We start from the raw sequence: 17,452 nt of genomic DNA, 5'->3' as shown, positions 1-17,452 counted from the left end.
TTATTAAGCCTCAAAGTATAACATGTGTTACCTATGCTGTAAGTTTAAGGAGCATATGCTGCTTTGTATGCGAAAGAAATGGAAAGTAAATATTAGCCCAGTCAGTCTGCTTAGAGTTTCTACTCTTTACAAGCACTTACAGACAGCTTGAGCAACTGAGGATGGAAAGTTGAAGTCTGAATTTTCACCACGTCTTTTATGTGACATACTTATGCAAACAGAGAAATATAAGAGTTTTCTCCTTGATATGTTTGATTTTTTTTGATAATCAAAATAATTACATCTATTGTTTTGCAAATCTATCAGTTACCGATTGTGTTGACAACTGGCCAAACACTTTCAGTTCATTTTGTATGACTAGCATAAATTTATGTCACTTTTTATTTTTCGGGAATGATCCAGCCATATATTCATAACAATTAATTCCATGATTCATTCTGTTGTACTAGTTTCTTTTAGCTATTTTTGTTTCTTTATGAGTGGCATCTACAGCACAGTTGTTCACCATTCTTATTTCAACTTGACCAGTAAAGACCATTTTCATAAATAGGCTATGTTTAAAAACTTTACTGCATCAAAGTTTTTGGGAACGTTAAGTATATTCTAGTGTATGTCTCTACATAAAATAGTATTGAAAGAGTAGTTTCTCTCATAACTCTAATTTCTGGTGTGATTTATCAAGATTATGAACTTCTGTACTACATATGTACTTGCGTTAGTCGACTTTAGTTGGTAAATTGTCAGTACAAACAAATTTTTTTATGAATTTCTTCTTATTGTTGCATTGGTACACAATTTATTGGTTTTAGATCCACTTCTCTTAAGCTTTGGAATCGTCTCTACAGATTTTGAAGAACATATTAAAATGTTTGATCAAACACTAATGTATGAATAGAACATATTAGATAAAGCTTTCATTGTAGACTACTTAATTCGAACTTCTTCTTTGTTACAAATTCCAAGAAGCATTTCACAGAAGTTCTAAAGTAGTGAAAGCAGTATAAAGTTTACTTTTATTGTTAAATTTGACTTCTCAGTAACCAGACAAAAGACCTGGTGTGCTGAACTAATAGAAGCATTTTATAGAATCAATACATTCGTGCGCATGAAGAAATAGTTTCTATATGGAATGCTTAACTCGCAATCTGAGGGTCGTTGGTTCAAATCGACGTCATTAAACGTGCTCACCCTATAAGGTCGCTGTCGAAATCAGTCACCAGATTTTGTAAACAATTTTGGCTAATACAAAACATAAGTGGCTGATGCTGCTTTTATCTGTTTTAACTTAGGTATGGCTCTACCTGAACCTTTAAAATTCTAATGTGATCACTTAGCCGTTTCATCATCTGAAGTGCTGTTCATGTTGAAAATACCAAATATCTGGTCCGCAGGGCAGATTTTCCAACTGAAATGTCAGTACCTTGATCCCTACGAAAGAGTAACAACATATATTTGCTTTTAAGAATCAAAAACCGTGAACATAAATTTTTCATTGCAGCTAGTGTTTTTACTTTTCTAACGCATGTAACATAAGACCAAATAAAATTCAAATAAGCAATAAGCTTTCTCGATTCTTACGATGAGCAAAAGCATTGATTATCTCTTCCATTATGTTCTCCATCACAAAATGTGTTAGTTACAGTTCAATATTAAAAAATGGTGACATGAGAAAGTCTTTCTTGTCCAATGTTCGAACGTAAGTAAGTTTTGATTCGACGTAAATCAGAGAATGATCTTTCGGCAGAATAGGATGTGGCTGGAACAGTGCTGAATATTTGCGCCCACCCACTAAGAATAAGTTGAAAGATGCCATTTTCATAAATTCATTTTGACAAGGTATATCCAGAAGACAAATGGGGATTTTGTTTTTCTTGATCGAGAAGACCAATCGCAACCTTTCTTTCAGAAGATATTTGATTCTCATTCAGTTCATAAAAGTCGCAAAATAATGAGACTTCAACTGTAGCATCTTCTTTTTTCTGGTTGTATTATGACAGAAGAGAGACCGCAAAGAATATTTTAATCATTTCCATAGAAACGAGATCGAATTAGATCTTTAAAAGCTTGAACAGTGGGAAAGAAGATGGCGTCTCTTGCATGAGAGGTTGGACTATCAAAATCTGCAGTAGCAGTTGCAAATCCCGCTTCTCAGGCACGTCCTTTCGATATTCGGTGGCGAGGAATGGTCAGTTCATTGAAAATGATATCTTGTTCTTCCTTAATTGTGTCTTTTGTGTCTTTCATCAGATTTGTGGCTTTGTCCCATAGCTTGGAAATTTTTTTCTTATGTCTCTAGTGATTTAAGGTTGTTAATTGTTGCATCAGCAGATTTTTTCGCCAAAAAGACATCCATTTTTTTCTGATTGAAGATAAATTGACAAAGATGAAGTTTTACTTAAAGTTTTTTTCCAAGACTAGGAGAGTGAAGATGAATTCTAACTCACAGATTGAAATTAAAAGGCCTTTACCCGTTGCCGAAGTGCTGGGATAATTTAAAACAAATTTAAGAAGGGCAAGAATCGTAGCTTCAGTGTGTTTTTTCGAAGCTGCCTTTGTGGCATGTCTTAAGACCCAGCGGGTCTCACTCTGAGACTGAAGTACAATTACTTTCTCTCCACGACTTTTTGAATTTCATGAAAAATTTGGAACTTCCTTTGACAAAAGAATAAATTGATTGTATTGTTCCTAGAGTGTTTCTCAGTGATTGAGTTTTCTTTAGGGTTCTTTGAACGGCAAGATTAAACAAGTGACTAAAACAGTGGACATAAATTGATTTTGGAATCACAATTTTGATTAGACTGTGAAGCCCAACATGTTTACCTTTTATGTTACTGACGTCCTCGTATCCTAGACCAATTACCAGACCCTTGTGCACTAAAGTTTCTGTAATCAACTAAAAAGGGCTTGGGCTTTCGTTGGTTTTGCCAAAAAGAAACCTAAAACCTTTCTTTAATGACACCTTCTGAAACGTAGCAAAGGCCCAGAGAAAGTTACTTGTCGCAACTGACATCCATAGTTTCATCTGCGATGACGGAATAAAAACCATTGGATTTTACATCATTGGTTATTAATTTTCTCACGTTCATCGTAACCCAACTCAACCGTTGTTTATGTAGACCTACAAGCTTTGTGAACTTTTTCTTAAACCATGGAACCTTTTTCTTACTCGGCAGGTGCAACTGTTAAAGAAATTCCCTCAATTTACATCAGCAGAATTATATACATCAAGACGAACTTCATGGTCATTCCTAATGGCAATGTTCTACTTAGAAAAATAAATATTTTTATCACTTTTGAATTATTAATTCTGTTCAGTTGTACTCCATATTCCCTTTGTTTTTGGCTTGAACTGGTACAGAGCTTTGACAAAGTCCTGTTGCTTTTGAACAGATCCCTGCTACCATTAAAGTTTGATGGTACACAATTTTAGCGTGTTTCTTCTATCTTTCTGATTTTGACTATTTAAAAAATGTGAATGTCTTACAAGATTTTGGAGCCTACTTTTCACGATATGATACTGAAGGAAATTCTTCACACCACTTAGCTTGAAATGATCGGCGAATCCCGTAGATAATCCAAAATGGGAATTCAGTAGTTGTGGCTGGTTTAGACCAGCAAATTCAAAAACCACTAACCTTTTCTGCCGACCATTCTTTTCCAATAGTTTCATTTTGATCATCTTCTGACTCGTCACTGAACAAATCAGAATTTACTATGAGAGGTTCCATCTCTTTCAAAGAGTTTTTTTCTCTAAAAATCGTGTGCCTCTTTTGAAACAGTGCTTTCGACTTTTGTCAAAATTGGATCAGTCAAACTGATTTCTTGAGAGTTTGAATCAATCTCTACGTTTACTGATTGTTCATTGGTTTTAATTTACATTATGATGATGTAGATGGAGCAGCCTTTCTATCCGATCCATGTTTCTTCCTTATTCCTTGCATATTTTTTCCTTTCCCCTATTTTTCTTTTTTTTTTTTCAATCTCCCTCCAAGAACGTATGATTTTTCCCTTAAGTGGAGTGTCAAATGATCTCTTGACCACCATGCCCTGCAGGCATGCTTGATACACAAGGAAATGGACAGAACAACAGGTAATAGGGTGTAAGAAATGTAACCTCATTTCTAGACCAATGCTCTTTTTTAAACCTATATACATGTATGTGCTTGAAAATTTAGAAAAACTGAAAGTGAACTTTAAATACACGAGATAGCAAACTTCTAGTGTACCAGCACATTATAACCGTATCCTTCTATTAACACTATAATTTAGAAAATATACATAAACTTTTACAAAATCTAAAGTAATAAGATTTGTATAATTTTGGACTTGTTACCTGTGCATTTGTGTTTGTTTATATGGCTTAATTAAATTAATTTTGAATGAAGCAATTGGTAAATAATGTGACTATTTAATTGTAAACCATTGTGTTATTGACTATAATATATTTGTGTTTATTATGACTTATATCATTATTTTGTAAGAGATGCTGGTTGGACATAATACAGGTTTTAACATTTTCTTTGGAAAATGTGATATTAGACAAGAGATAAGCTTTAATATCCTGAAAGGTTATTCTTGTTTTATAAATAGGGTGGTTTTAGAGTATCATAATCAGTTTTTGTTATCTAAAAGATTATGAGTTTAAGTTTTTTTTATTAATTTATGCATAGAGTTATATTTTAAATATCTTCTGGGTGCTCGGTTTATGTTTAGTGTTTGTATTAGGGTAGTTAGAATAGGCTTTCATAGTTTATGCTTTTCACAAGCTAGCTAAAAATGGCTATGTGCTTTTTTGGTATAGTAAGTGTAAATTAGAATGGTATATTTAAGACAGGTAAAATAATGACTTGTTTTCGTGTGTTAGACATTTATATTGGTATCGTAAATGTTCATTTTTGTTTAAAGGATTTTGATTTTTAACTTTCATGGTGGCATGACTTTTTTGAATAATGTGTTTTGATAAGTAGTTTTCAGTTAGACATGCATGTAATGTTGCGATTTTGAACTTTGGTTTTTATATTTTAATATACATATGATGTTAATGTTATATAAAGATGCAGTGTATTGTATTTATTACTAAGTTTTACTTCTGATACGATGAAGGTGGTGTTAAGAAAAACATATTTTTCTACCAAAATGTTTTTAATGAATAAGATTAAATGCAGTGACATATTTATTACATGCCACCTATTATTGTCACGTCTGAGTCATTATCATGAACTAATAAGCAAAAGCACCAGTTCAATTACATTAACAAATACTTAGGAGTTTCTAAATGTTGCCATTCAAATTCCAAAAGAAATTAATCAATACTATATTATTTATTTAAGTCTGGATTCAAATTTTTAAAGGCCAATATATCTTTGATTCGTAAAGAATAGTTATTTTCAGCATATTCAATAACTGTTCGTCATTTCAGTAATCATCGAGCATTTTAAAATGAGCTTCGTTTCAAAGTGCAAAGAGAGAAAGTAAAAAAGAGGCTACAATAACATATCGACCACATTACAAGTGCTGTATCCAGTACTTTTAGTCTCTTAAGTCTAAGTCCATTTAACTATTAAAATTATATCCTCTTCGGTAATGTTAATTGTTAAATTTTGTTGTGCACCTGTCTTGTTGGGGTAGTGGTGAGAATCACACAGGATGTCATTAAAACCAAATGGGATCCTATCTTAAAAGTAGTTATTGTCCCTAAAAATTGACCAAGGATGTTATGGGAAATACGGTGTCCAATACCAATAACCTCCTTACTTCTAACTTTGAGTGCAAAACATCTGCATATCTCTACACAATTATTTATAACTTCATTTTCATCTACTTTATTGTGGGGGGGGTGAGTCCGAATACGAAGGAGATGTAGTATTTACCTATTCGTATGTGTTTGTTAGCATTTCAAATATACGGGGATAAGTACTTTTTCTTGGAAGTTGCTCATTACGTAGCATGGAACTAGATGACGTGATATGATTGACTGGTGTTTTTTACCTGATTTCATAGGTAGTTGCTATTGATTTCTGAATGGATAGCCTTCTGGAAAGCAGAGCACCACTGTCATTTTTCAACATTCTTGCGTTTGTCCGCATTAGGCCTGATTGAAGCAAGCATAAGAGTACCAAAAATATTTTTTCTGAGTTTAGGGTTTTATTAACATATTTTGCCTATTTAAAAACACGCAGCACAATTTGCTGCTTTTGTTTCGCTTCATTTCAACTCTAGTGTTGAAATGTACCAATATTCTTTTAGAAGAAGACTGAATGCAACGACGGAGTATAAAGGTTGTATCACAAAAAGTTTCATTTGTTAGTGTGTTTGAACCATTTGCAGTACTACATAGCTTGTACTGAATATCATTCTAAATCTTTATTTTCATTCTTCATACTTCTACCTTTGTCTCTACGGAAATTATATCTTTTTATATTTATTATATCTCATTCTTACTGCTGTTATCTATTGTATCTTATGTTTTATTTCACATGAATATATTTATGAAATATCCATATTTATTGTTAGAATACGAGATAGATGCTATACACACAAATTTATGTCCTCCAATCCTTGTACAGTTTTGTGTTTTGGATGTGTATAAAACCGAGAAGTCAATGCATATGATATGAATGACTAGGCCAGATCATCCACATTTTTATACTCGTTATATATTCATGATGTTAAATATTAATTTCTATGTGTTTGCCACAGTTTAATTTCATTCGTAGAATAATATTTTACTTAATTCTGCCCATGAACACAAGCTCGAAACGTTTATTAGAAAAATAAGGAAACGCCATCTGTTACCTAAGGTTTTATTTATCAATTGTCAACGGAAATACTCAAGGCTCAAGATTTCGTACGAGTGCGACTTAGTCCTGGTTGACAAAATTGACTATGCAGTACAGAAATTATCAAGAAAAGTCTCTTTTGCACAAAGTGGCATTTTTTTCCCCAATCAGTTTTCTTCAAGTTTTGGTCAACATACGGTCACTGATATAAATATTTCTGATTTTTTCATGTTTGAAGTAGAACGAAACTTTTATGATACAAAAATTAGCATAGGAGCAAACTAGAATATCAAAATCAGATATTTCCTTTTGTTTACTATTCCTTTTAATTTTAGGCGCAACGTTCTGCAGATTACCCATGGCTTGGAAGAACCAGGCGATATACGTTGGCAGTTAGCTATCACCCTTGCTGTAGCTTGGGTCTTATGTTATTTCTGCATTTGGAAAGGCGTCAAGTGGACTGGAAAGGTACGCCAATAAAGTTTATTTTAAATGCAAGCTTCTAAAGTCTTCAAACAGACATTCTGAACGAGAAAACCGAATTCTATACAATTTTACGGTTATATTTCATAAATTTCATGTTGAGCAAATATTTTATGCAAATGTCTTATCGATAAGAAACGTATGTTGTAGATACATGAAAATCTTTTGAAACGGTTTATAATATAATTGCTACTCTTAAAGTTAATAATCAGAATTTATCAGGGATGTAATAAGGTACTTTTTTAGTATGCCAATTATATTATTAATATCCAAATTTATAAGAAAAGGAATTTTGAAATTTGTTAAACACATAAATTAAGTAACTGTAAAAGGAATACATTATTTATGTAAATCTATTAACCGATACAAATGATGCATGTGACATAATAACTCGGAGATTCGTTAAAGAATTCCTCTTTGAAATATATTGTGGTTTTATAGATTCCATGTTTTACTTGAATACATTTTTGTAGGTGGTGTATTTCACAGCTTTATTCCCCTACTTTCTTCTCTTCATACTTCTCATCCGGGGCTTAACTTTGCCAGGATCAGGAGAAGGAATCAAGTTCTACGTCATGCCCAAAATGGACAAGCTTTTGGATTCCACTGTATGCAAGCTTCTGAAACTTAACTCAATAAATATGAAGTATACTTTAGACCCAAATATATATTTAGTAATCTAAACCAAATGAAATGGTTGTTATATATTTGTTAAATTTCATAATTCGAAAATAAAATCTACAGAAATTATACAATTAGATAAATATTCAAACATTATTAGCAAATAGGAAACCACAATACGCACAATCAGTATTTAATGTAAGATGTAAGACCTAAAAGAAATACATAAAAGAGACGAGTTGGAAAGTTGAATTCACTTGTCAATGTTGAGGAGCAAAATATTGCATGTTCACTAAAATTTTAATTTCATGCGAAGAACAAACGATATACAAGGTGGCCCGTAAGTCCCTACCCATCGATATATCTTATGTATCCAGTGTATCTGTGTGGTGTCACCATTATTCGTGCGCTCATGTAACCACGTACTTGTCACAAGACGCTCTTCAAATGTAAATGGGCTTACATCGGCCATATTTCTCTGAAAAATACGAAACAAATTTATAATACATGCGTAATTGAATATACCATAATAACATATGGATGGGTAGGGACTTACGGGCCACACTGTACATAGGTTGGACACAGTAAACTAGAGACAAACGTACTTTAATATTACAAGGGAGTGTGCCCCACTTAGTGATGGGAATACATCGTGTAAGTTCTCAAATACACATTGTCTCAACTAATACTAATAAAAACTAACACTTACAACTAATTTTGTGGGCTGATTGTTGCTCGTTATGAAAAGGAAAGACAGTAAAACAAAAAGAAATTACTTAAAACAGATCACTCGAGAGGACAAGTTAAGCTTCCATCAGCAACATAAATAAAGCCTCAGATTATTAAGTCGGAAACTTTAACTAATTAAAAAAAACACACTAACGTAATGGGTTTTGAAATTAGTCGTGAATGTAATTACTTATACACTTAACCTGTGTGTATAAGTAATATATGTAGTCTTCACCAAACGTTTAATTCAGTGAAAACAATGAATGAGTTTCTTTTCAACTGGAAGTACAATTAGATTAACAGAGTATTGCTATTTTCTAAGCAACAACTAGAAATAATATTTATAATGATGATTAAAATTCAGAACAAATAATAGAACTGATGGGTTCTACTGCATAGGTATGGATCGATGCTGCCACCCAGATCTTCTTTTCTTATGGACTTGGTTTAGGCTCACTCATTGCTTTGGGAAGTTACAACAAGTACCATAACAACGTTTACAAGTAAGAAATAATTACTCTCAATACTGTTTAGCAATAAGTTAAGTAAAATGGTAGACAGTGTGTTATTATATTCTGTTATGTTCTTGTTAATTGTCTTAAACTTTTTTTTTCTAAGATGACAAATATACAATTGATTGCTGACACAGAATATAATGACATAGTAATGTTGTTTTTTTACTATAGGAATATGCATAATAGTTAAGTATCTGAAGTGCATTGACAGTGAATTTGTCAAATTGAAGGTTAGCGGTATTGCAACACCCTGCTAGTACAGCGGTAAGTCTATGGATTTACATCTCTAAAATCAGGATTTGATTTCCCCTCGGTGGGCTCAGCAGATAGCCACATGTAGATGTAGATGTGAATCCGACAAATTAATCGTCTTTGTATGTATATCAGTATATTAGTGAGTATAAAGCTGATTTGACAGCCTGAAATTCAATTTTTGTCATAAAAATTTTTGCTATAATAAGTGACGCTAAATTGTCTATGTTTAAACCATGTGATTGTATGTACTTTTGGTTATTAAACATGAAATTAAATTTTGAGATAGTAAATTTTAGAAAAGGCGCTAGGTGGGTACTAGGGATACCCTAGTATGAATTACTGAATTGGAGTCTGATGTAAAGTTCTAAAGCTATGTAATAGGCTTCTGTAACGGGAACGTTAAAGGTTACGTTAAATCAGCAACAACAACTGCTTTTTTATATATATAAATTAATTATTTAATTAGATGTATTCACGTATTGTTAACTAACAATATAATAATAGAGTATAATAATACAATCTTATAACTTATTTTTGTCTCCTCGACAGGTGGTCAGTAACTGATCTCGTAAAAGTTAATATTTTTCTTGACATAGCATATACAAGTGTTTATGCAAAAGTTAGTTAAATGAACAACAATACAACTTCATTAGTAAGTAATTTTTGTAATATTCCATAAAATTCAATAAACTAAATAAAGTTCCAAGTTTCAATAAAAACATTTACATAGGTTTTAATAAATAGTCGATACACCGCCTTCTTTGTCAAAGTGAATTTCATTTCTGTTATGTATACCAAAATACAGTATGATAATAATTCCCTCTGTTAACCATTTCATACAGTCATGCTTTTTCCTGCGTAACCTTTCTGTATATTTATTAAATTTGCAAATCATCACATTACAAGCTTATGTTCACTATTACTAAATGTATTTCACAAAAATATTAACAACCTTACATTCATATGTTTTAAGTCACAATTAACTTTTTCATTTTAGGTACAAATAGATTTTGCTTTAAATCGAGTGCTATATGAAAAGAGAAAATATTAAAAGCTAAGTTCTTATAATATTGTGAACTTTTGAATGTTATATGGCTTTATTATTCCTATCCTTAGAAGTTTAATAACAAAAAAGTAGATTTAGTAAGACTGGGGACTAAAATAGAAAAGATGAGCTTTTAATTTAGAGCTTAATAGTATAACGTGTAGTATAAAATTAAATTAGGTTTCGTACGCGTAGTGGTTCTTTAGGCTTAATTATAATTTAATTTGCAGTGAGATTATAAGACGAGTTAAGTACATTGTTTTTACTGAATAAATACAGTCATAAAATTAGTTAATTATAAAATTTAAGCTTAAGATTGTTGAAACAGACTACTGGTATTTAATCATACGTTCGAGTGTTTATTTTAGTTCTACAAATAATAGAATGGTTAAGACTTGTTCGGGGGTTAAGCGTTCCCAGTTTTTTTATGTGGGAAATTGCAATAAGTAGGTTTCATTTGGAACTCCGAATTACGCTGCACTTTTAGGGAAGCTAGTAGTGAGGATGTCTTGTTTGTTTGTTTATTTTGAATTTCGCACAAAGCTACTCGAGGGCTATCTGTGCTAGCCATCCCTAATTTAGCAGTGTAAGATTAGAGGGAAAGCAGCTAGTCATCACCACCCACCGCCAACTCTTGGGGTACTCTTTTAAGAACGAATAGTGGAATTGACCGTCACATTATACATCCACACGGCTGAAAGGGCGAGCATGTTTGGCGCGACCGGGATTCGAACCCGCGACCCTCAGATTAAGAGTCGCACGCCTTAACACGCTTGGCCATGCCGGGCCAGTGAGGATGTTAAATTTATATGTAGAATTGGCAGGCTGGAGGCTATCCTAAAAAAGTTCAAGAAATAATTAAAGTTAAATATAAACTGTGGAAAATAACAAAAGGACATGATGAAGAGCTTAAGCTTGTATATGCGAGAGAGGCATCAGCTAAGACTAATAATGACTTTCAGAAAGTTAGAAAGGGTAGTATTAAGATTAAAAGTAGTGAACTTGATAAGCCACTGGCTTATAGAAGAGGAACTATCAGACAGAGGGAAAGTAAAATTAATTGGGAAATGTTAGAGTCAAACCATGAGGGAAAAAGATTTCTGGAAAATAAAATTTTCATGATGGATTTCTTTACCAATTGGTCCAGGAACATCCTACAAATAATGCTATTTTAAATTTATTGTTAATTTCTGATACAGAAATGGTTAAAATTAGATAGTATCGAGGTACAAGTGATCATTGTTGTATTATTTTGCTGGACATGAAATCAGAAATAATGATATTTTGACTTCAAATTTAAAAAAAAAGCAAATTTAAAGGGATGTAACAAGAGTTATCGGTTTTCAATTGCGCAGATCAGTTGTTTGAAGACATTGAAAAATTGTATAATTTTTTTAATTTCAATATTCAAAACAATATGTTCCTTAGATGAAAGAAGAGTAGCTGCAACTAAAAAAATCAGGTTGACTGAAAAAGTTATAAGAAATAAAATAAAAGCATCACAGATTTAAAAAACTTAAATTGACTAGTAATGTGGAAGATTTAGAAGATTATAGAAAATCAAGAAAGTTGGCCAAACGGGAAATTAGAACACCTAAAAGTATGTACAAACAAAATTTGGCTTTTTTAAGTACATTCAGTGTAAACAAAATGTTAGGAGTGGAGTGGTATCCTTGAAGGATTATGAAATAGCTAAGTTATTACATTCTGCTTTGACTTACTGTTGAATTGCTAATGAATACTTTAGCAGTATACTTCATCTTAAGTAAGTGATAAATGAAAACAAAGTTCAAAAAGACAATTGCACAAATTATGAGCTTGTTAAAATAAGATTGGGAAATTTAAAGAATGATAAAGCTCCAGATAATATTTCCCCATGAATTTTAAGGAAAGTCAAGGATTGGATATGTGAGCAACTTGCCACAATTGTTTGTAAGTCCTTGAATAGTGGACAAGTACCTACATATCGAAAGTTAACAAAGGGAGAAAATAGAAGTTGCCCCTTATAGGCCTACTAATCTCATATTACTTTGGGTAAAGTTTTTAAGAATCAAATAAAAGATACTTTACAAAGTCATATATCAAAGTTTAGAACTTTATTCAATAGTCAAAGTAATTTTACTAAAGGAAGATCTTGCCTTATAAATCTTTTGACATGCTTTTAAAGTGTTACTGCATCCTTATAAAAAGAGTTAAACAACCTGTAACTCGGCAAATGAAAATATTTAAACACCTAATAGATACAGTCACGAAACTTTGTTCTCCTGACAACCTGGATGACGAAATTAATTAATTAAAACAACATTTCATCAATGTGAATAAACTTCCCACAAGTTAACCAACAACACATTAGGCAGCCAAACAACAATCCAATATTAAATCAAGCAATTAACAACAAAACACTAGACTGTTGCATATCTTACATCCAAGGCAAAATAGTTAACATTTTGAAATAAATATAATTTTTAAACAAACATAGCATTCCAGTAAAAAACACTATATGCATAAAAAAACGAAAAAAAAAACAGGCATCAAAATAAAGTCTATACTATATACAAACTACCATGACAAAACAATAATAGCACTATTTATAACATACACTGCAGTACAAGCCGAAAAATGAAAACTAGGTTCAGAAGAGGACAAAAGAAAGAAAAACCATCGTCTCATGTTTTGGAACACCTTGATTCAAATTAACTTATTATAAACACATTCAACAGAGAAACAAATGCTGATAAATTAAAACTTAAATAATACATTCTAATACAAAAACTTAAACCTACATTAAACCAGCAGCAAGAAAAATATTTATATGTATTATTAATTATTTCATTAAATGGTATGACACCATTGACTACCAATTAATAATAGAATTAAATATAGACGATATCTCCTACAATCTTATATCTATTATTTATGTTGTATCCACCACACATGATCAATCATGATCACTTTTTTCAAATTCATTCTTAATCTGATGATGAACTGAGTAAGTCGAAACATTGCTACTTATACTGTGTTTGTAAATAAAAGTTCGTTAATACCCGAATCAACCATCTCCGCTACACGTGTGTCAATTTTAATTAAATTATGACTTTGCATCTGGTATGTTGTGGTGGTTGGCATGTGAAATCTATGGTTCGTATCCCGTTGATGAAAAAAAAACACGATAAAATTGCGCTCTGTACTTTATACGCGTGGGTGGTTGCGTTATAAGAGCGACGGTCAAGTCCCACTATTCGATTAGAGTTCACCACGAGAGATAAATAGTTTTCCCTCGAGGAATGGCTTGAGACGATAACTGTTGTCCATGTTTGCGCGAAACAAACAACACCAATTATAAAATTTTGTATGAACAAAGTGACAGTGTTTTTGTTATGCGGAATATTATTAATATTGTACAAAAGTAGATTATTTTGTGAATAGCACTTACAAGGCGATATGAAACATTTTGTTTTATAATATGCATTGATGTTTCATGTGCTAATATTATTATTCAGTTTGACAAATAAAAATGTTATAAATAGGAAGTAAAGAGCTCAGCATAATTTGCATATATTAATTTTATAATTAAATATTATTATTCCAGAGATGCTCTCATTGTTTCGTGTATTAACAGTGGCACTTCCATGTTCTCTGGTTTTGTAATATTTTCCGTTATTGGGTTTATGGCACATGAACAGCAAAAACCCATAGAACAGGTTGCTGCTTCAGGTGAGTCGTATTATGATCAATACTTTTAAAATTATATTTTTATAAAACAGATAACTTTAGTTTATACCTTTACTGGTTAATTACCAAAAGTTTAAACACCTTAACGAAGAACATATTTCGTATGGAGGAAGATTTTATTGGTACAATTACTGGATATAAGAATTTTTCATGATTCGGAAACAGCAAGAGATTTCCTTTAATATATGTGTCATCACAACAAAAATAAAATACATTGAATACAATACTAATAAGTATAATCATAACCTGTATATTTTTAACCTAATTAAAAACAAAATCCTCACTAAAGGATTAATTTTTATATTCATGAGTTCGTCATTCTATTAATTTTACAACTGTGTTTTGGTGGCGTTCCATATTTCCTTGAGACTAATAACATTAATTATTAATTTAATTGCCATTTGCAATAATATTTCATTTTTATTCCAGGTCCCGGCCTTGCTTTCCTAGCCTACCCGTCAGCAACCTTGAAGTTGCCCATTTCTCCCCTTTGGGCTGTTCTGTTCTTTCTAATGATAATGATGCTTGGACTCGATAGTCAGGTAATACGTGCTCTATGTATCACATTATTAATTTGACAAGTCTTCCAGGTTAAAAAAAAAATGTTTAGAGTAAGTAGAGTAAATAAAAATAAATTTCTATTATGTATTCAAGATAAATTTGGTGGACGAAGGTTTATAACAGTTTCTATCTGCCTGGGTTGTGGCTTGGTACAGTGACAATACCTAACTTTAAATAGATTGGAGAGTAATTTAATAAAAATGTGAAATTTAGCAACGATTCAGTACTTTAAAATAATTTGACATTTAAAGTATAGTACTATAATGTTTTATTCTTACTTGAAAGAATGTAGAACTGATATAATAACCTTCTTCGTGAATTAGGTTTTCTATAATAGTAGTTTTATTTTCTCGTGCAGTTATAAAATTATAAAATTCTTTAATTAAGTAAAATGTAACCTAAAACAATCAGGTGAAATTTATTAAAGAATATCAGTTACAAAAGTCGTAAATAAAGGACTCAGTCTAGGTTTGTAAACACTAGTTCCAGTTTTTGTACAGTAAACAAAGTCAAAGTTGAAATTAAAGCATCTTTGAAAGATATATTTTGTCTTACTTCTCTCTTAGAAATAAAAATCTATTTTTTGATATTGGGTTTCCTAAACGTTTGTACGTATTATCTCATTCTTGGTGTCCTTTTTTATTTGATCTTAGATCATCACTTTTCAATTTTTATAGATCGCACACATCTTTTCTTATCTGTAATGCGCTTTGCCCCACGTGTTTTTAGCTTAATACAGCAGAAAGACAAAACGTTTTCTTGGCGCTTCTTACCTCCCCTTCCCCAGTCACACTTCTCACAGATGAAACATTACTGCCTAAAATAAGTTTGGCTACCAATGTTAATATACTTGCTAAATGAAGCTATTTTATTCTGCCTTTAACAGTTCTGCACAATGGAAGGTTTTATCACAGCGATAGTTGACGAGTGGCCAAGAATACTGCGTCCTCACAAGGAAATTTTCATTGCTTTTGTGTGTTTAATTTCGTATATCATCGGCCTTGGATTCGTAGCTCAGGTAAACCTTATTTTTTATATGCCAGTAATTTAAGCAATACACTTGATTACTGATATGAAATCAAACTTTTTGTGAGGTGCCATTGTGACTTTGTTCGAATAAATGCTTTACACATTTGTAATTTATAATACTTATGTGATATAGTCAAATTTCTAGAAAAATAAAACAAATACAGAAAAGCTTTATGAGTAATATATACAATTTGAACGACTTATGGCTTAGTTTTAGATCACTCGCTTTCGTCTACTGATTTTGCTCGTCCCAAACAGTAATTTAGATGGAGTGTGTTTTATAACCACACGGTGGTATTTGTTTCTCCACTAAATATTATAAACACATAAGAAATACAGTATAGTCTTTCGTTTTGTCTATGTTTTTAAATTAAATGATAATTTTCTATCAGAACTTTATATAAAATCGTATACTTTCAATATAATATCTCCATTTTATCACATCCTACCCAGTAAATCTAAGGCTTACAAGTTTCGTGTAAACTCTTGTTTCATAATTATAAAATATGATGTATAACATTATAAGTGTTTGAAACTCCTTTCTTATCATCATCTTAAAAACTTACTAGACGTTTGACATTTAATTTCGGTTTGACGCTTTTTTGGATTTATATTTAAGTGGAAAAAGTAAGGCAGAAGACTATAAAAGCTTATAAAATATCTGAATTTAGCTCATAATAAACAAATTTTATACAAAATCAATGTTCTTTTTGATAGCGGGGAGTCACATAATCATGACAAAAACAATGATTAAATGGTTTGAGAGGGAGAAATCGTTGTAATGCGAGTGAAAGGACTTAGCTGAAATAGTAATAACAGAGTGAAAGGGAACTGTACTAAAATAATCTTAGAAATATTGGACAATAAAATAAGCCATTCAAAACCAATAGAATAACAACGTTAGTGTGGAAAAAGGTTTTAGCAACAGAATCTCATCAATAAGTCTTCAGAATGTGTGCCATGGAAACAATGCTCACAGTAGTGAAAGTTTGTTTGTTTATTTTGAATCTCGCGCAAAGCTACACGAGGTCTATCTGCTCTAGCCGACCCTAATTTTACAGTGTGAGACTAGATGGAAGACAAATAGTCATCACCACTCAAAGCCAACTCTTGGGCTATTCTTTTACCCACGCAAAGTGGGATTAAGCAAAACATTATAACGCTCCCACAGTTGAAAGGGCGAGCATGTTTGGCGTGATGGGAATTTGAACCCGCGACCATCAGATTGCGAGTCAAGCACCCTAACCGTCTGGCCATGCCGGGCCGACAGTGGTGAGAGAAAAAAATCTTACCATCAGTATGGAAAAGAACTGATCAATAAAAAGGAAGAATGTTTAGTACAGTCGACAGGAATAAATACAAAATAAGCGAAAGGGAAAATAATGCAGTTGGTAAAAAAAAGATAATTTAAACAATGATGAGAGAGAAAACTCTGGAAGCTGAAAACTGATGAACTGTATCAACGAATAAAAGATAACAATAGTAGAAAAGGAGAGGTCATTTCAATGATTTGAAGAATAATAGAATAGTGTAATTAAAATACCGACTCTTAACACTTGCAGCTGAAACGTATATTGAAGAAATTACTAGCATTATAATTTAGTATCTCTGATTATATGCATGGGAATAAATCACTTGTAGAAATGAGTTCATTGTCTAATGGACGGAGATAGCAAATACTGCATAAGTGAGTTAATATTCAG

The 17,452-nt window shown here is 31.9% G+C and overlaps 1 protein-coding gene across 5 annotated transcripts in view; it reads left to right on the top strand.

Moving 5' to 3' along the window:
- LOC143255623 (sodium- and chloride-dependent GABA transporter 1-like) overlaps window positions 1-17,452 on the top strand; it is an 83,532-nt gene that overhangs the window by 41,065 nt on the left and 25,015 nt on the right. For all 5 annotated transcript variants that reach the window (XM_076511560.1, XM_076511561.1, XM_076511563.1 and 2 more), the window contains 6 exons: window positions 7,115-7,247; window positions 7,736-7,870; window positions 9,012-9,115; window positions 14,017-14,141; window positions 14,589-14,701; window positions 15,607-15,738. In XM_076511560.1, the coding sequence (XP_076367675.1) occupies window positions 7,115-7,247; window positions 7,736-7,870; window positions 9,012-9,115; window positions 14,017-14,141; window positions 14,589-14,701; window positions 15,607-15,738 (742 nt within the window). The remainder of the gene's footprint in view (window positions 1-7,114; window positions 7,248-7,735; window positions 7,871-9,011; window positions 9,116-14,016; window positions 14,142-14,588; window positions 14,702-15,606; window positions 15,739-17,452) is intronic.

Source organism: Tachypleus tridentatus, chromosome 7 (assembly GCF_004210375.1).
Source record: "Tachypleus tridentatus isolate NWPU-2018 chromosome 7, ASM421037v1, whole genome shotgun sequence".
Lineage (NCBI taxonomy): Eukaryota > Metazoa > Arthropoda > Merostomata > Xiphosura > Limulidae > Tachypleus > Tachypleus tridentatus.
The sequence above is the reverse complement of the archived record's forward strand: the minus strand, read 5'-3'. Positions and strand labels throughout refer to the sequence as shown.